Genomic DNA, 18,832 nt, shown 5'->3' on the forward strand with positions numbered 1-18,832 from the left:
CATGAGGGCTATAGCTGTGAAGTTTTGCTAGCCAAAATGCATGTAAGTCCAAATAGGGACCCTTTACCAGTGGACATGGCTCATCCTATTGTACTGTAAACCTCACACTAACAAGATAGAAACTAAAAAATAAAAAAAAACGCTGATGTTAGCAAAGCTGGAGTGGACGCTTGATCTCCCCAATGCTAAAATAAATAGGTAGAGGCATTTTTCTGTAAAGATACCTAAAAGACAAAGGCTTGGTTTGACATGTTTAGGGAAGCATTATTTACTGTATTGTGCAATACACCGTTACAGAAAAGACATTGTTTCTGTAGGAAAAGGTTGGCGTGATGAAGAAATTTAGTTTTTTTGTTTTTTTTTCCTCTTTAAAGGTCCTGTTATCAATCTCTAGATGAAGTGAACTGTGTCAGGAGAATTCTGATTTGGGATTTTTTATATATTTTTTTTTCCTTGCATGCTCTCCTCCCTCTTTTGCTGCCCCTTCCCGTCCCTTACTGTGCGCTTCGTTGGATATGTGACGCTGTAAACATTCTAAATCAGGTTATTGTCTGTGTTGAGATACGTATCTGTGTAATTAAAAAGACAGTGAAATATAAAAGTCTTGTGTCTTTTTTTATATTTAAGCAATTATACATATAAGCCAGCCCTGGTTTGGAATGACTCGGCCCATTATAGCAGCTCCGCTGACCGTACAGGAGCACTGTAGTCCATCTGTTTCTCTGCAGACTCTGTTATTAGCCTCCTCTCACCTTGTTCTTCAATGCTCAGGACCCCAACAGGACGGACCATCGCAGAGCAGGTAGGTGGTATAAGGGTGGTGGGTCATTCTCAGCACTGCAGGGATTGGGTTCACCTTGTTGATGAAGGTGAAGTCAGAGACAGGAGCTCTGTACCTGCTGCTGCAGTTTGTGGTGGTCATCCTCTAGTTCTTCAGCAGTGCCCACGGAACGCTGCCCACGGGACGCCACCCATGGGATGCTGCAGGCTGGATATTTCTTGGTTGGTGGACAATTCTCACTCCAGCGGCTGAGAAGTGCTATAAAAGACCACCTTACAAATACTCCATGGTGGTCCTGTGGGGTCCTGACCATTAAAGAACTGGGTAAAAGGAGGCTAATGGATTAAGCTTAGTATTGGACTAAACGGTAATCACAGCCTAGGTTAGGCTTAATCTGGGTCTTGGAAAACAGTCTGTAGTATTCACCATCCACTCAAAGGATTTTACTGTATCATTTGCAGTGCCAGGGCAACACAGCCCCCCCCCCCTGCTGGCTTTCTCTGGGTACTGCAGTTTCCTCCCGCCTCCCAAAAACTGAGATCTGGTAGTTGGTGGATAACAGTGGGTAACAACACACTGCCTCCCCTGTAGCAAACTATGGTTCAATACCCCAACCAGGCAGGCCCGCCATGCTACACCAATTGGAGACCATGGGCAAGACTCCTAACTCTGCCATATTGGCCCCACATATGGATGCCCGTCAGGCTCAGTGATCGGACCAGGAGGAGCTGGGCCTGGATGGAAACTATGTGAGATTAAGATGGGCTGTAATAGTGGGGCTCACTTGGAAGCAACACACTCAGAGCCCATGCCCACCTGGAACCCACCTGGAACCCACCTGGAACCCACCTAGCCCACGTTTCCACCTATGTGAGCTCCACTGGGATGTTGCCACTAAAATATCAATCGGATAACTAGGGTGAGGCTCACTTGGGAAGCCCAACTGGGTCGCAGTAACAACACAAGTACAAACTTACTCAGAGCCCACCTGGAACCCACCTGGAACCCACCTAGCCCACTATCCACCCATGTGAGGCCAAAAATAAGCTTGCTGGCATAGATCTTGGGTTGGGCCAGATCTTTTAGAACACAAAGGTGGATATAAATGCTATTAGAACTTATGCTATTAGGCCCTCTCTCAACTACAGGCCCTTAGGGACATCCTAATTTCCCCTATCCATACAACGCCTCGACCACATCGTCCACCTTTCTTCGGTTATTGGGTCAGTTGGGTTCATTGGGGTCTTTTTTTTTATCTTTATTGAGAATTTTTTGTAAAAACTGATCATATGGCCTAACAAATCTCCTTACACACCCTCTCAGAAAGGCATCCTGAATCTTCAGTGCTCTCTCTCTCTCTGTAGATTGCCATTCTCGCTCTACCCTCCTCACTCTCCAACACCTACGACATGCACACACCTCCACTTTTCAGACCTAATCTGAATCTGGTAGTTCTCTCTATGTCTTTGTCATTAAAAATTGACCGTTGGAATGATCCAGAATGACCCGGTGGGGTGGTGGGGGCGCGTTACATTGCCCTCCATTGCTGTGTGCTCCATTAAGAAGGTTTTTGCTGTTTTGGAGATACGAATGTGAGGCCTAGAGTTTGTAGACACCTCCTCGTCTCATGTTCTCATGCTATTAGAACCTAATTCTAGATGTTTTACACTGTTCTTAGTCATTTTAGTTGAAGATGTGTTGTAGATGCTTCTAATGTTGGAACATGTGGAGATGAACAGCATCGGCGAATAAAGGTAAAGGTAAAGGTGCACGTATTTGTCACTGTACACTGTACAGCGAAATGTGTCCTCCGCATTTAACCTATCTGGTAGTGAACACACACTCACATACACACATGTGTTAGGGGCAGTGAGTACACACACACACCCAGAGCGGTGGGCAGCCAACTCCAGCGCCCGGGGAGCAGAGAGGGTAAAGGGCCTTGCTCAAGGGCCCAACAGTGGCAGCTTGCCGAGCCCGGGAATCGAACCCACAACCCTTTTATCGACAGCCCGGAGCTCTAACCTATAATGGCATCGTTAAAAATAGAAACATATGATTGCAAGCTTTTGAATGGTGGTGGTGCAATTTTATTATAGATATTAGATATTATACATATTAGATATACTGACCAGACTTTGAGAAAGGGGAGGCCTTGTCCAGAGGTCATGTAGGCCTGAGTGGACTCTGCACCAGCTTAATTCAGTTTAAATGTACTTAGTAAATGTAAATGATTTCTATTGGCTATTAATCCAATTATTAATCCAATTATTAATCTGCCTTAATTCATGGCAATAATAATAATGAGACATATAATAATAGACATATAATAATAGACATGGCAATAATAATAATGAGACATATTAGATATACTGACCAGACTTTGAGAAAGGGGAGGCCTTGTCCAGAGGTCATGTAGGTCTGAGTGGACTCTGCATCAGCTTAATTCAGTTTAAATGTACTTAGTAAATGTAAATGATTTCTATTGGTTATTAATCCAATTATTAATCCAATTATTAATCTGCCTTAATTCATGGCAATAATAATAATGAGACATATAATAATAGACATATAATAATAGACATGGCAATAATAATAATGAGACATATAATAATAGACATATAATAATAGACATGGCAATAATAATAATGAGACATATTAGATATACTGACCAGACTTTGAGAAAGGGGAGGCCTTGTCCAGAGGTCATGTAGGTCTGAGTGGACTCTGCACCAGCTTAATTCAGTTTAAATGTACTTAGTAAATGTAAATGATTTCTATTGGTTATTAATCCAATTATTAATCCAATTGTTAATCCAATTATTATTCCAATTATTATTCCAATTATTAATTCATGGCTCACGTTGGGACACTGTGGATCACATGACCTGCAGGTGAGGCCATGGTTAATTAAAGCCGGCCCTATTTCCACTATGGCTGATTTCTGGTCAGAGCTGAAGTCAGCAGCTTCCTCCTCACTTCGCGAGTGAAATATCCGTCTGAACGCGTTCGTTTTGAGCTAAAAGAAGATTTTACGACCTGTTAAAGAAGACCAGCGGTGACAGTGAACGCCTGTGGCTCGGTAGAGACCGGAAAACAAGCCGAAAGAAGAAGCTAAGGGTGGCATGAGTGAAGAGGCTCAGCCTCGCTGGTAGACATGGCGGAGCAGATCTACGACATTAAGGGATCCCTGAACTCGGGAAACCAGTTCGCAGATGATCCAGTAAGTCCCCAGCTGGGTGTTTAGGGTGGGTGTAGTTGATCTGGGAGGCTGGGGGGGCTGTGTGTTGGGTGGGTTTCCTCGTTAACCTTCCAGAAGGCTGTGTAGTGCAGCTTCTCTATGAAGCTGTGTTGGTATTTGGTGGAGACCCAGGGGTCAGAGAGGTGCTCTCCTGAGGGTCCTTCTCCACACTGCAGGGGGATGGATGTTGGGGCAAGTGCAGCCTAAGCCCTAAATCTAGTCAATATACTAGAATAAGTTGATTTATGAGATTACAGTAATAATAAAAAAGGGCCCCAGTTTTAAAGCATTGGATTCTTGTTTTGATCAGTTTATTGATCAGTGACTGCTGGCATGGCTGGAATGGGGTTTCCAGCAATGGACCAAACCTTTCCAGATCAATATCATGATGTGAAGCACTATTTTAGTCATTTCTGAATTCTGTCGGATTAAAAAAAAAGTACCTCATCATTCTGAGATTTTGGTGGGTAAAGCCCCAATCTATAACGCACCCTCGTCCAACTCTCTAAGCAGGTTGGTTGAACCGCTGGGCTACAGACAGGGATGCTGGCAGGGATTTCGACCCCCGTTAAAAGATGGTAACCTGGGTCCTGCAACTCCACAACAATTCTGATGAAATACATTTTAAGCCCTCTGTCAACTACAGGCCCATAGGGACGTCCCAATTTCCCCTATCCATATGGAGCAGCGTCCACCTTTCTTCGGTTATTGGGTCAGCTGGGTTCATTCGGGTCACTTTTTTTTATTCTTTATTGAGAAATTTTCTAAAAACTGATCATATCGCCTAACACATCTCCTTGCACACCCTCTCTCTCTCTCTCTCTCTCTCTCTCTGTGTAGATCATCATTCTCGCTCTACCCTCCTCACTCTCCAACACCTACGACATGCACACACCTCCACTTTTCAGACCTAATCTGAATCTGGTAGTTGTTCTCTATGTCGGTCATTAAAAATTGACTTGACGTTGGAATGATCCAGAATGACCCGGTGGGGTGGTGGGGGCTCTTTACATTGCCCTCCATTGAAGGTTAAGAAGGTTTTGGCTGTTTCGGAGATACGAATGTGAGGCCAAAAGTTTGTAGACACCTACTCGTCTTATCTTACTTCCAAAACCGAGGGTGTATGTGAAGCATTTCTCCCTTTGGCACAGCGGCTGTGAAGTTTTGAGAGCATCCGTGAGGTCTGGTGCTGATGGTGGATGGCTGTTTCTGCCACTCCAGCTCATCCTACAGCTATTAGATGGAGCTTCATCACTCCAGAGAATGTGGCTCCAGTGCTAAGGGGCTTTACACCCCTCCAGCCCATGCTTAGCTATACGATACAGTACCTTCTATTGTTGCACCCCTACTGGAGTACAGTTGGCTGATCTAGCTGAATTTCTCTGGTCCTGGAGGTCCAGTGTCCACCTCGGTTTGGCGATTGTAAAGTGTGAGGGTTAATTAAATTATAATATTTAAATCTGTGTCCAGTAAGATGAGAATTTAAGCCCTTCCAGTGAAGAAGTGAAGTGAAGGCTTTGCCTTGCTCTCTTTGCTCAGGAGCTGGAGGCCATTAAAGCCCGTGTGATCGAGATGGAGGAAGAAGCGGAGAATCAGAGAGAGGTGCAGTACGGAGGAGGGAGACAGCAGCTCCTCTACAGCCCTCAGGCAGGTGAGCTTGATCAGCTGGACTGCACCTGAGCCCATCTGCTGGATCGCGGTGCTTCTCCACTTGTGCCTCATCGCTGCCCAATGAGCCGTGCCCCAGAAGGGCTCTCCCGGTGCCTGCGGCTCACTGTTGGCTAAAGACGGTGCTGTCGCAGGGACAACCTTTTTTATGGTGGTTTTTGTTTTTATTTATTTAATAATTTATCAGTATTTCAGGGAAGGTGAATCCAGCGAGCTGATATAACATTTTAATCAGTTGTAATAATGGTCTGTTCTGAGTTTGTGATTGGAATGAAAAACGCTGAACACCTGGATATTATTATTATAATTATAATGATTTTATTCGTCTGTGTTTCCCTCCATGTGTCCCCAGGACTCTTCTACAGTATGACCCACGAGGAGAGAATAGATGCTGACAACAGATCGGTCTATGTGGGGAACGTAAGACCTAATGTTTTGTCTTTTTAGATTTCTGTATTACATGGATGCGACTCTGACTGGTTTCGTAGTTGTCAGCAGGGTCTTACCATTTATGATTGATTTTGGGCTGCACAATATATCAATAATCAATATTGGCTTTTTCTAATACTGGTCTCAGACTGCATTATGCAAACCTCCCATTTTATTTATTATTCTATCAGATGACCTTTTTTTTTGTGTGTGCTGTAAGCATCCTGTGCACCTACACTATATGGACAAAAGTATTGGGACACCTGCTCATTCATGGTTTCTTCTAAAAAAAAGAAGTACCTTTAAAGAGTTTCTCCTGCTTTTGTTGGAGTAACTGTCTCTACTGTCCAGAGAAGAAGGTGTTTGACTAGATTTTGGAGGAGCATTGTGATGAGGATTTGATTGCATTCAGCACCAAAAGGGTTAGAGAGGTCAGAATGTTGGATGATCACCACCCCACCTCATGATCCCCCAACTCCTCCCAAAAGTACTGGATGAAGCTCCACCATCCATCATTCCAGAGAACACAGTTCTTCCACTGCTCCACAGCTCAATGCTGGGCAGCTTTATACCCCCTATAGCCCACGCCTGGCATTATTAGGCCGCATGGTGCCAATAGGTTCATGGCTACAGAGAGTCCTATTTTATTGGCAGTACTTCTCTTCTACAGGGACTAGACAAACTAGATGTGTGCATTTGCACATCTGCTTCAGTAATGGGTGCAGCTTAAAGTGGCTGAATGCATTCATTAGAAGGGGTGTCCACAAACTTTTGGACATATGGTGTATTTTGGTCAAAAGCGGTATCTGCCCTCATGCTAAGAATACTGCGCGCACTGTTTGTGGTCTTATCCCTATCTCTTGTCTCATGTTACTTATTTACTTCAGCACTGTTTTGAATGGAAACAGGTGGATTATGGGACGACTGCTGACGAGCTGGAGATCCACTTTAACGGCTGTGGCCACGTAAACAGGGTTACCATACTGTGTGATAAGTTCACAGGCCATCCAAAAGGGTGAGGGCAGGGTAGCATTTATCCGTACCAGCGCAGCGGACATGCTTTATCAGTCTGTGCTCCTTCCCTCTTCTCTGCAGGTTTGCCTACATTGAGTTCTCCGATAGAGAATCTGTGAGGACGGCCATGGCTCTAGACGAAACCTTGTTCAGAGGACGTGTCATTAAGGTGAGGGAGAAAAGGGCGCGTGCCAAACAGCGTTTTAAAGGTTAGGAGTTGTGTTTTTGAAGTCAGTATTGATTTTTATTTTAGTTATTTTCACCCCCCCACACACACACACTTTTCTTCTGTGGTGGTTCTTCCTTATTTGGACGTTTATATAGCTGTAGTGATTGGTGCAATTTTACAGAACAGTATTTCGTAGCTTTAATGTTTTCCAATTACACTTAACAAGCGAGGGTCCACACATGTGCAGACCACCTAAAAAAAAAAAAGATAGAAGTGTTTTTGTTTTGAGACTCATTTTTTTTACAGCAGCCATTATGAAACTATAAAAATATATTTTATTTGAATAGACTAAAATATCTTGCTCTACCTATCGATCTGTGCCCCTTTGGGGGAATTTCTATTGGTCCAATTTTGCCCCACTATAAGGAACTGCAGATTCAGATTATGCTCAAAAGCAAAAATGTAAGAAAAATGAAGGCAAACCAGTTTTCTTTAGATTTGTCAGTTTTTGTTGGGCTTTAATGCCAAAAAGTAGTATTATTTAAATAAAAAAAAACTAAAATAAATGATGCATAATTAAAATTATTCCTGTTTTATGAAAAGTGAGAGGGAAAAAAATATATAATTATACTCAAAGTAGAAGTTACTTTGAAGTTTTCCATCCCAGCTGAGGTGGTGATTTGATTAACCAAATCAGATCACAATTTCAGGCCTGTTCTCAAAGCATGTCTTTTGGTTTCAGGTATTACCTAAAAGAACCAACATGCCGGGCATCAGCACTACAGACAGAGGGTTCCTGCGGGGCGGCCGGTTCAGAGGCAGAGGCTACCGCGGCTCCAGGTTTAACAACGGCAGGTTTCGCGGCTTTGTCAGGTCAGTGCTTCCCTCAGCAAAGTCGTTCTCATGCGTTTATCCCCCCTCAGCTGTTAAAAAAAAATCTCTATGAAGCATACAAATTGCAACACTGGAAGATGATAAATTATAAATGATCATAATCATAGTGGTCACACAATGCAAGGAGCAGCTGGCGTTTTCAGACAGCGTACAACAAAAATGAATAAAACTCATACAATTTAAATGAAAATTAGATTTGAGGCTCCACCCCTGCCTAAACATTTTTGTCCACATGAAAACTAAACATGCATGCACATACCAGCCCAGCAGGGGGCGCTGAGCTCCGAAAGTTTAGTCAAATGCCTCAAAACGCAGCATAATGGCCAAAATGGCACTAAATACAATACAATACAAGGCTGTGTTTAACCTATTGTACGGTACAGAAATCTGTCCAAGCTTAAAATCGAGTGGCACTGTCTCTGAATCACCTATATGACCCTGATCAGGCAAAGAAGTGAATTGTTGTGTAGGTGGTGTGGGTTTTTTTTGCAGTTGGGAGGCTAAAACAGGAAAGCTGTTTTAAGTGTCCAGAAACATGTGGACAGGGGCTGTTTCATGCATGCTTTAGGTTCTAAAGACCAGGCTCGCTTCCATTAATGTCCACTGTTCCTGTACCTTGTTTCAGAGGAGGTGGAAGAACACAGCCCTGGTATGTTCCTTACTGACTGAAAGAAGAGAACGGTTCTTTTTGTTTGCCTTGTTTTGTGTGGTCACTGAAGCACTTATAGGTGCTACCCGTCACCAAAGCTCTACCCTTAACGTCTATGGAACATCAATTTTGCTGGTACAATTTTTAGTAGCTACATATGTTGGGTATAGCTTCTCACGTTTTGTCGGACTTCAAGCCTAAACATTAACTAGAAATCAAGGAAGAAGAACTTGGTTTGCACTAATAATAAAACGGTTACCATTTTATTTATATTTTTATTGATGTACTTTCTTTAAAATCGACTGGCGGGTTGGAGGCTGGATTTGCCTTTTTGAATTTCAGTATTTTTGTTCGTGTGACTTCCTACCCTCTCTGTTCACTGTTTAATGTAATCACAGAATGAATTTGATGGAGAAAATAAATAAATGAATCTGTTTTGCTTTTGCCTGTATTAGAAGTCGGTGTTCTCAGTGTCTCTTAACTGAACAGGGTTTTATTTCACACAATATACAAACATTATACACATCAGGAGACGAGCAAAAACTGAAACTGCTGTATATACAATAGGGGTGGGGTGGTTTTAGCTGGATTGCACCATCATAGCTGACACCATGCTGTCGAATGCCCTGGAGGGGGGGAAAAAAAGGAAACACTTTAGAGGCTAAATGAAGGTCAATAATGGGGATGAATTGGATGGATAAAAATGACATATTGCAACCTGCTGTGAGATGGGTCTTATTTGCAATCTGGCTTATGTTGAGGGCTAAACAGACAGTGAGAATCCTTAAGTACCACTGAGGAGGGGTGAGAATAAAATAGACCTAAGGTAGCAAAGTCCAGTAACACTAAAATAAAGGTAATAATAAAAACGATGCAAGTTGTAGGCTAGCCTACACTTATTATGCCTATTACATATCCCAACTATTCAGTGATAATTAGCATACTGCAGCCAGCTGAGATTAGTATTGTGCAGGATGATATTACTGTACCTAACATTTATATTGAGCAGCTGTAGTCCATGATATCATCACTGTCATGCCAAAACCTTGTGCTTTTCACTTTTTGATCATGTGAATCTGCCAGTTTCTAATGTTTTGTAAAGAAGAATCATGATGACTGGACCAAAAGAAATGCTCCTGTGCACATGCCATCTTTCAGATACAAGGTTTTAGCATGAGAGCTGTGATATGAATATTAATAGTAAGCCCAAATTCCACTATAGTGTCTATACAAATCAATGTATTGCTCCTTGCTCTCTTTCAAACATCTTCGCTTACTGTCTTTCAATCAGTGACCAAAACAAGGCTCCTGGGTGTGGTCCATTACAGTAAAATAGGTGGGAATTATGCTGTGGACACACCCACATTCAAATTACTAGGCTTTTTCTAGGCTTGCTTTTTTTTTTTTTTGTTAGATGGCTGTAGGAAATGTCCCTTCCCTTCCTTTCTATAGAAACTATCGGCCAGGTCACATTTGCAGCCAGAGTCTGCGCCGTAGAGACCAGAGCCAGCCTCGTGAACTGATTTGGTAGACCCACCCCCCCTTTTTCTCAGACCACCTTCATTGAGCTTCCAGTGCAGAAGCAGAGTGGATTTCCCCCTGGACTCCCAGTTTGTCCGGTAAGTGGACACTCCAAACGTAAAAGTGCAGCTCATGTAAGTAACAGAAAGGACGCCATGCAGGTCCTGCTGCAGATGACCAGACTATTCCAGCCAAGGCTGTCAGTTACTTAATTCCTAAGTGTAGCCCTGCCTTCTTAAGACAGAGCAGAGTAAGGGTTAAAAACTGAGGGGAAAGTAACTGCTGAGATTTGGAGACACTGCAGATGGAAAGACAGTTTAGAGGAAGATGATGAGATGGAAAATGAGTGGTCATTGGGCGGAGCTACGCATTATACTGCAGCCAGCCTGTGGTTGCTTCACTTTTGACAAATGTTGCACTGTCCATGTTTTCTGCAGTCGTTGGGCACAGCTGCCTGTAGTAGATAACTACACTTCAGTAGCATTGAGAAGTTTAAAGAGTTTTAAATCTCGAAAATCCGAATATCGTATCAACCAACAGTTCTTACTTTGACTGAATCGGATCGCCAGGGTTGTAGAAGGGATTGCACATCACATCTGTGAAGGAATTGTGCAACTTTCTGAACATCTGTGAAGAGAGAATGAGCAGTATCACTCTGCTGTTAGTGAGGAACACCGGGTGGGGTCATCAAAAAGTGCAGTTTTGCTCTTTTGGTTGACTTACACTTCGTATCTCGTTGTCTCTCAGCGACGTGTTTGATGAGTCTACAACAATGACGAACTTGACTTTAGAGTTGGTCACATAACCATATCTGAAATAACAGTTAAGGCCAATTTTGATGCGGCCTATATTTATGCACTATCCGTAACTCGGCCCTGCAGATTCCACCCTTCCTCTCGAGAGTCACCCAGGTGCTCAGATGTTCAGTCTCTCCTCACTTTAAGACTTCACCACTGCAGCTCTCTTCTGGCTGGTCTCCCTCTGCACACCATCAGGCCCCTGCAACTTATCCACAACACAGCGGTACGGGTCAGGTCGTCTTCAATGTTCCTAAGTTCAGCAATGTTCAGCCCCTTCCTTTGCTGCGTTCTCTCTCTTCACTGTAGCTTCCTGTAGCTGCTGCCCAGGTCATCAGATTCAGACCCCTGACTCTGGTCTACAAAGCCAAGACTGGACCAGCCGGCCCCTCCGTACTTGATGGCGATGGTCAAAAGCTGATCTGCACCAAGAGCCCTTCCAGCTTCAAGTACGGCTCGGCTCGACCCGCCATCCTTTAAGATCCACGGAAGACGAGCGTCCAGACTTTTTTCTGTCCTGCACCGAAGTGGTGGAACGAACTTCCCCTGGGTGTTTGAACAGCAGAGTCCAACGCTCACTGTCCTCAAACCCAGACTGAAGACCCTCCTCTTCTGAGAGGACTTGGGCGAATAGCAGAGTGGTCTCCTTACTGACTTGTGTTTAGTAGAGTCTAAGATTAGAGGATCTTTGAATTATTAGTCTATTAAACTAGCTGAGGTTTTTCTTGGGTAAATAGCAAAGCACTTTGTAAGTCGCTTTGGAGAAGAGCATCTGCTAAATATATTTATATGTTTATTATCTAACCATGAAACACTCCACTGCACTTACTTTCTTTTCCTCTCGTTTAAAAGTATTAGATCCTTGAGGAACTCAGAGGTTCTTTGATTTGACCACTTTCATGGTTCTCTTCAAAGCTGCTGAAAGAACACTAGCTTGTGAACTATGGACCTTGTCTGTATCGTCACACCTCCTCCCCATACACACACACTCTGCACCCTGCACTTACGACTGGAGACTCTATGCTCAGTCACACACTGCACCCACAAAGACTTCCACCCATACTGCATGTGTTGGCTGTCCAGCGAACTTTAAGGCAATCAGGCTTAATGTGAAGGATACACTTTGTAGTCCTCTGTTGGATAAAGCAGACCTAGGTAGAGCTCTCTCTGCTCAGCCATGGCTTTCCCCACTGTGGAGATCTTCTCCTCCACTACATCCAGAGACGTGTGCACCGTGTAGTGGAACTTCAGCTCACTCTGACTGGGGACGCTCCGTATGTACAGAGGATAGTTCTGCAGAGGGACACAGTGCAGACACATGATCACCTACATGTACATTCACACAGAGCATCGTTTCATGTCTGAAACAAGAATGGATGTGTGCTATAATAAAGGTCTCATGCTCTAAGACAAGTATATTCAAACTGTAGGTGAAAGAAAACACAATGTTTCTCATATACAAAATATGTAATATCTCAGGATCAACATTTATGTAGAATGTTTTTTTATTCATTAGAATTTTCAGTAAGTGAATAAGAAAAATCACATTTTGAAATATGTTGGATTTAACACAATATATGTACTTTTTTTATTTATTATTTTAAATGTTTGTCAGTTATTAAAAGTCTTTATATCAATTTTTACAATCAATGAAGGCCTGGCAATATATTGTACCATAGCCTACTTTGACTGATGCTGCTTTTCAGTTTTAGCATTTAAAAAAAATCTGTTTAATTAATAGGTAATGAGTTTTACATCAATACTACCATGCTTATACAATGATTGAAACCTTGTATATCATCCTATACAATAATTGTGACCTCGTATATCATATTATACAATAATTGGGACCTCGTTTATTATCCTATACAATAATTGGGACCTTGTATATTATCCTGTACAATAATTGGGACCTTGTATATCATAATATACAATAATTGGGACCTTGTATATTATCCTGTACAATAATTGGGACCTTGTATATCATAATATACAATAATTGGGACCTTGTATATTATCCTATACAATAATTGGGACCTTATATATTATCCTATACAATAATTGGGACCTCGTATATCATACTATACAATAATTGGGACCTTATATATTATCCTATACAATAATTGGGACCTCGTATATCATATCATCCTATACAATAATTGGGACCTTGTATATTATCCTATACAATAATTGGGACCTCGTATATCATATCATCCTATACAATAATTGGGACCTCGTATATCATATCATCCTATACAATAATTGGGACCTTGTATATCATCCTATACAATAATTGGGACCTCGTAGATCATAATATACAATAATTGGGACCTCGTATATTATCCTATACAATAATTGAGACCTCGTATATTATCCTATACAATAATCGGTACCTCGTATATTATCCTATACAATAATTGGGACCTCATATATTATCCTATACAATAATTGGGACCTTGTATATTATCCTACACAATAATTGGGACCTCGTATATCATATCATCCTATACAATAATTGGGACCTTATATATTATCCTATACAATAATTGGGACCTCGTATATCATATCATCCTATACAATAATTGGGACCTTATATATTATCCTATACAATAATTGGGACCTCGTATATCATATTATCCTATACAATAATTGGGACCTCGTATATCATATCATCCTATACAATAATTGGGACCTTATATATTATCCTATACAATAATTGGGACCTCGTATATCATATTATCCTATACAATAATTGGGACCTCGTATATCATATCATCCTATACAATAATTGGGACCTTATATATTATTATTATATATTATCCTATACAATAATTGGGACCTTGTATATCATAATATACAATAATTGGGACCTCGTATATCATATCATCCTATACAATAATTGGGACCTCGTATATCATATCATCCTATACAATAATTGGGACCTCGTAGATCATAATATACAATAATTGGGACCTCGTAGATCATAATATACAATAATTGGGACCTCGTATATTATCCTATACAATAATTGGGACCTCGTATATTATCCTACACAATAATCGGGACCTTGTATATTATCCTACACAATAATTGGGACCTCGTATATCATATCATCCTATACAATAATTGGGACCTTGTATATCATAATATACAATAATTGGGACCTCGTATATCATATCATCCTATACAATAATTGGGACCTTATATATTATCCTATACAATAATTGGGACCTCGTATATCATATCATCCTATACAATAATTGGGACCTTATATATTATCCTATACAATAATTGGGACCTCGTATATCATATCATCCTATACAATAATTGGGACCTTATATATTATCCTATACAATAATTGGGACCTCGCATATCATATCATCCTATACAATAATTGGGACCTTGTATATTATCCTATACAATAATTGGGACCTCGTATATCATATCATCCTATACAATAATTGGGACCTCGTATATCATATCATCCTATACAATAATTGGGACCTCGTATATCATATCATCCTATACAATAATTGGGACCTCGTATATCATATCATCCTATACAATAATTGGGACCTCGTATATCATATCATCCTATACAATAATTGGGACCTTGTAGATCATATCATCCTATACAATAATTGGGACCTCGTATATCATAATATACAATAATTGGGACCTCGTATATTATCCTATACAATAATTGGGACCTCATTTATTATCCTATACAATAATTGAGACCTCGTATATTATCCTATACAATAATTGGGACCTCGTATATTATCCTATACAATAATCGGGACCTTGTATATTATCCTACACAATAATTGGGACCTCGTATATCATATCATCCTATATCATAATATACAATAATTGGGACCTCGTATATCATATCATCCTATACAATAATTGGGACCTTGTATATCATCCTATACAATAATTGGGACCTTGTATATCATAATATACAATAATTGGGACCTCGTATATTATCCTATACAATAATTGGGACCTCGTATATCATAATATACAATAATGGGCACCTCGTATATCATAATATACAATAATTGAGACCTCATTTATTATCCTATACAATAATTGGGACCTTATATATTATCCTATACAATAATTGGGACCTTGTATATTATCCTATACAATAATTGGGACCTCGTATATCATAATATACAATAATTGAGACCTCATTTATTATCCTATACAATAATTGGGACCTTGTATATCATCCTATACAATAATTGAGACCTTGTATATCATAATATACAATAATTGGGACCTTGTATATCATAATATACAATAATTGGGACCTTGTATATTATCCTATACAATAACTGGGACCTTGTATATCATAATATACAATAATTGGGACCTCGTATATCATCCTATACAATAATTGGGACCTCGTAGATCATAATATACAATAATTGGGACCTTGTATATCATAATATACAATAATTGGGACCTTGTATATCATAATATACAATAATTGGGACCTTGTATATTATCCTATACAATAATTGGGACCTCGTATATCATAATATACAATAATGGGCACCTCGTATATCATAATATACAATAATTGAGACCTCATTTATTATCCTATACAATAATTGGGACCTCGTATATCATCCTATACAATAATTGGGACCTTGTAGATCATAATATACAATAATTGGGACCTCGTAGATCATAATATACAATAATTGGGACCTCGTATATCATAATATACAATAATTGGGACCTCGTATATCATAATATACAATAATTGGGACCTCGTATATTATCCTATACAATAATTGGGACCTCATTTATTATCCTATACAATAATTGAGACCTCGTATATTATCCTATACAATAATTGGGACCTCGTATATTATCCTATACAATAATCGGGACCTTGTATATTATCCTACACAATAATTGGGACCTCGTATATCATATCATCCTATATCATAATATACAATAATTGGGACCTCGTATATCATCCTATACAATAATTGGGACCTCGTATATCATAATATACAATAATGGGCACCTCGTATATCATAATATACAATAATTGAGACCTCATTTATTATCCTATACAATAATTGGGACCTCATTTATTATCCTATACAATAATTGGGACCTTGTATATTATCCTATACAATAATTGGGACCTCGTATATCATAATATACAATAATTGAGACCTCATTTATTATCCTATACAATAATTGGGACCTTGTATATCATCCTATACAATAATTGAGACCTTGTATATCATAATATACAATAATTGGGACCTTGTATATCATAATATACAATAATTGGGACCTTGTATATTATCCTATACAATAACTGGGACCTTGTATATCATAATATACAATAATTGGGACCTCGTATATCATCCTATACAATAATTGGGACCTCGTAGATCATAATATACAATAATTGGGACCTTGTATATTATCCTATACAATAATTGGGACCTCGTATATCATAATATACAATAATTGAGACCTCATTTATTATCCTATACAATAATTGGGACCTCATTTATTATCCTATACAATAATAGGGACCTCGTAGATCATAATATACAATAATTGGGACCTCGTATATTATCCTATACAATAATTGGGACCTCATATATTATCCTATACAATAATTGGGACCTTATAACACACTATGTGCTTTACACAATATAAGAGAATAATAACAGAACTTCGTGCACTTGTATCTTGTGCATTTGTTCTAAAATAGCAGTTAGAAATCAGTAAATATTATATAAATAATCTCTGATTTAATTTTAAGAGAAAAACAATCAACAGCAGCATCGACTGATCAGCAGGTCATTCTTTCAGCTCAGTATCAGCCCTCAGAAAGCAGGGCTTCATTAACCATACTCATTAACTATACTCGTGAACTATACTCGTGAACTATACTGGTGAACTATACTGGTGAACTATACTGGTGAACTATACTCATTAACTATACTCATTAACTATACTCATTAACTATACTCATTAACTATAGTGGTGAACTATAGTGGTGAACTATACTCATTAACTACACTGGTGAACTATACTGGTGAACTATACTCATTAACTACACTGGTGAACTATACTGGTGAACTATACTGGTGAACTATACTCATTAACTATACTCATTAACTATACTGGTGAACTATACTCATTAACTATAGTGGTGAACTATACTCATTAACTATAGTGGTGAACTATACTCATTAACTATAGTGGTGAACTATACTCATTAACTATAGTGGTGAACTATACTCATTAACTATAGTGGTGAACTATACTCATTAACTATAGTGGTGAACTATACTCATTAACTATAGTGGTGAACTATACTCATTAACTATACTCATTAACTATACTGGTGAACTATACTGGTGAACTATACTGGTGAACTATACTGGTGAACTATACTGGTGAAATACTCATTAACTATACTGGTGAAATACTCATTAACTATACTCATTAACTATACTGGTGAACTATACTCATTAACTATACTCATTAACTATACTGGTGAACTATACTGGTGAACTATACTGGTGAACTATACTCATTAACTATACTCATTAACTATACTCATTAACTATACTGGTGAACTATACTGGTGAACTATACTGGTGAACTATACTCATTAACTATAGTGGTTAACTATACTCATTAACTATACTGGTGAACTATACTGGTGAACTATACTGGTGAACTATACTGGTGAACTATACTCATTAACTATAGTGGTTAACTATACTCATTAACTATACTGGTGAACTATACTGGTGAACTATACTGGTGAACTATACTCATTAACTATAGTGGTTAACTATACTCATTAACTATACTGGTGAACTATACTGGTGAACTATACTGGTGAACTATACTCATTAACTATAGTGGTTAACTATACTCATTAACTATACTGGTGAACTATACTGGTGAACTATACTCATTAACTATACTGGTGAACTATACTCATTAATTATACTTAGTTATAAACCTTATTTCTGATATGTCTGGAAATGAACCCGATCCTGTAGGTCATTAATATCCATATAATAATTAGTGTTAGTGCCATGCAGGTAGCTAACTAGCTATCCTTTTACTGTAGCTATTCTACAGCAGACCATTACAGAATAAAGCATCCAAACCACACAAATACCCCAAATAAATCATGAATCAGTTTGACATCACGATTTCCAGCAATTCTGAGCAACATTAGAGCTACAAAACCTCAAGAAACTCAAATATGATGTAGCTAAACATCTGAAGCAGAGGCGCCCGTCCTCCGAGACGCGGATGATCAACAGTATCGTGACTAAAACCCCGTTATAAACGCCTTAACACCACAATACAAAGGTCCTGCGTTGCTTAATGAAGTCTCCTAAAACGCCACCACCTCCTAAAACTGCCATTAAAAGACAAATACAGATAAAACTCAGTAGATTTCTGTGTTTACCTCCTTCGCTATCACCGCCACGCAGACCGCCATCTTGAAACGGTCGTGACGCAAGTCTCGCGTGATCACGTGACCACACTTTTATTTTCTTCGTTCCTGTTTATTATTTAATCGTTTTTTTGTTGAATTTAAGGTTTTCTCTGCTATATTTTTTTACGTACAATTAATAGCACAGATATTAAATAT

The 18,832-nt window shown here is 39.4% G+C and overlaps 2 protein-coding genes across 2 annotated transcripts; one reads left to right on the plus strand and one right to left on the minus strand.

Moving 5' to 3' along the window:
• Positions 1 to 3,938: 3,938 nt before the first annotated feature.
• Positions 3,939 to 8,861, plus strand: pabpn1l (PABPN1 like, cytoplasmic). Its single transcript, XM_072671010.1, has 7 exons — positions 3,939 to 4,004; positions 5,562 to 5,673; positions 6,043 to 6,110; positions 7,028 to 7,134; positions 7,215 to 7,302; positions 8,045 to 8,175; positions 8,822 to 8,861. The coding sequence occupies exons 1-7, from the start codon at positions 3,939 to 3,941 to the stop codon at positions 8,859 to 8,861; spliced, it is 612 nt and encodes a 203-aa protein (XP_072527111.1).
• Positions 8,862 to 9,322: 461 nt separating this feature from the next.
• trappc2l (trafficking protein particle complex subunit 2L) lies at positions 9,323 to 18,695 on the minus strand. The gene is made up of 5 exons (XM_072671011.1): positions 18,647 to 18,695; positions 12,284 to 12,456; positions 11,090 to 11,177; positions 10,914 to 10,993; positions 9,323 to 9,471 (listed from the first exon to the last, which is right to left on the minus strand). Exons 1-5 carry the CDS (start codon positions 18,677 to 18,679, stop codon positions 9,426 to 9,428), a joined length of 420 nt encoding a protein of 139 aa, XP_072527112.1. The 5' UTR covers positions 18,680 to 18,695; the 3' UTR covers positions 9,323 to 9,425.
• Positions 18,696 to 18,832: the final 137 nt, after the last annotated feature.

The sequence above is a fragment of the Salminus brasiliensis genome, chromosome 25, assembly GCF_030463535.1.
Source record: "Salminus brasiliensis chromosome 25, fSalBra1.hap2, whole genome shotgun sequence".
NCBI lineage: Eukaryota > Metazoa > Chordata > Actinopteri > Characiformes > Bryconidae > Salminus > Salminus brasiliensis.

What these genes read in the sequence shown, in the direction of transcription:
- pabpn1l (XM_072671010.1), top strand. Translation starts at nt 3,939, where the DNA reads ATGGCGGAGCAGATCTACGACATTAAGGGATCCCTGAACTCGGGAAAC. An exon ending in CCTCTACAGCCCTCAGGCAG is followed by an intron (nt 5,674 to 6,042) that starts GTGAGCTTGATC and finishes ATGTGTCCCCAG; the next exon opens with GACTCTTCTACAGTATGACC. An exon ending in AGGTTTCGCGGCTTTGTCAG is followed by an intron (nt 8,176 to 8,821) that starts GTCAGTGCTTCC and finishes ACCTTGTTTCAG; the next exon opens with AGGAGGTGGAAGAACACAGC.
- trappc2l (XM_072671011.1), bottom strand. Translation starts at nt 18,679, where the DNA reads ATGGCGGTCTGCGTGGCGGTGATAGCGAAGGAG. An exon ending in GAGACAACGAGATACGAAGT is followed by an intron (nt 10,994 to 11,089) that starts GTAAGTCAACCA and finishes CTCTCTTCACAG; the next exon opens with ATGTTCAGAAAGTTGCACAA. An exon ending in GGCGATCCGATTCAGTCAAA is followed by an intron (nt 9,472 to 10,913) that starts GTAAGAACTGTT and finishes CCCCCCCTCCAG; the next exon opens with GGCATTCGACAGCATGGTGT.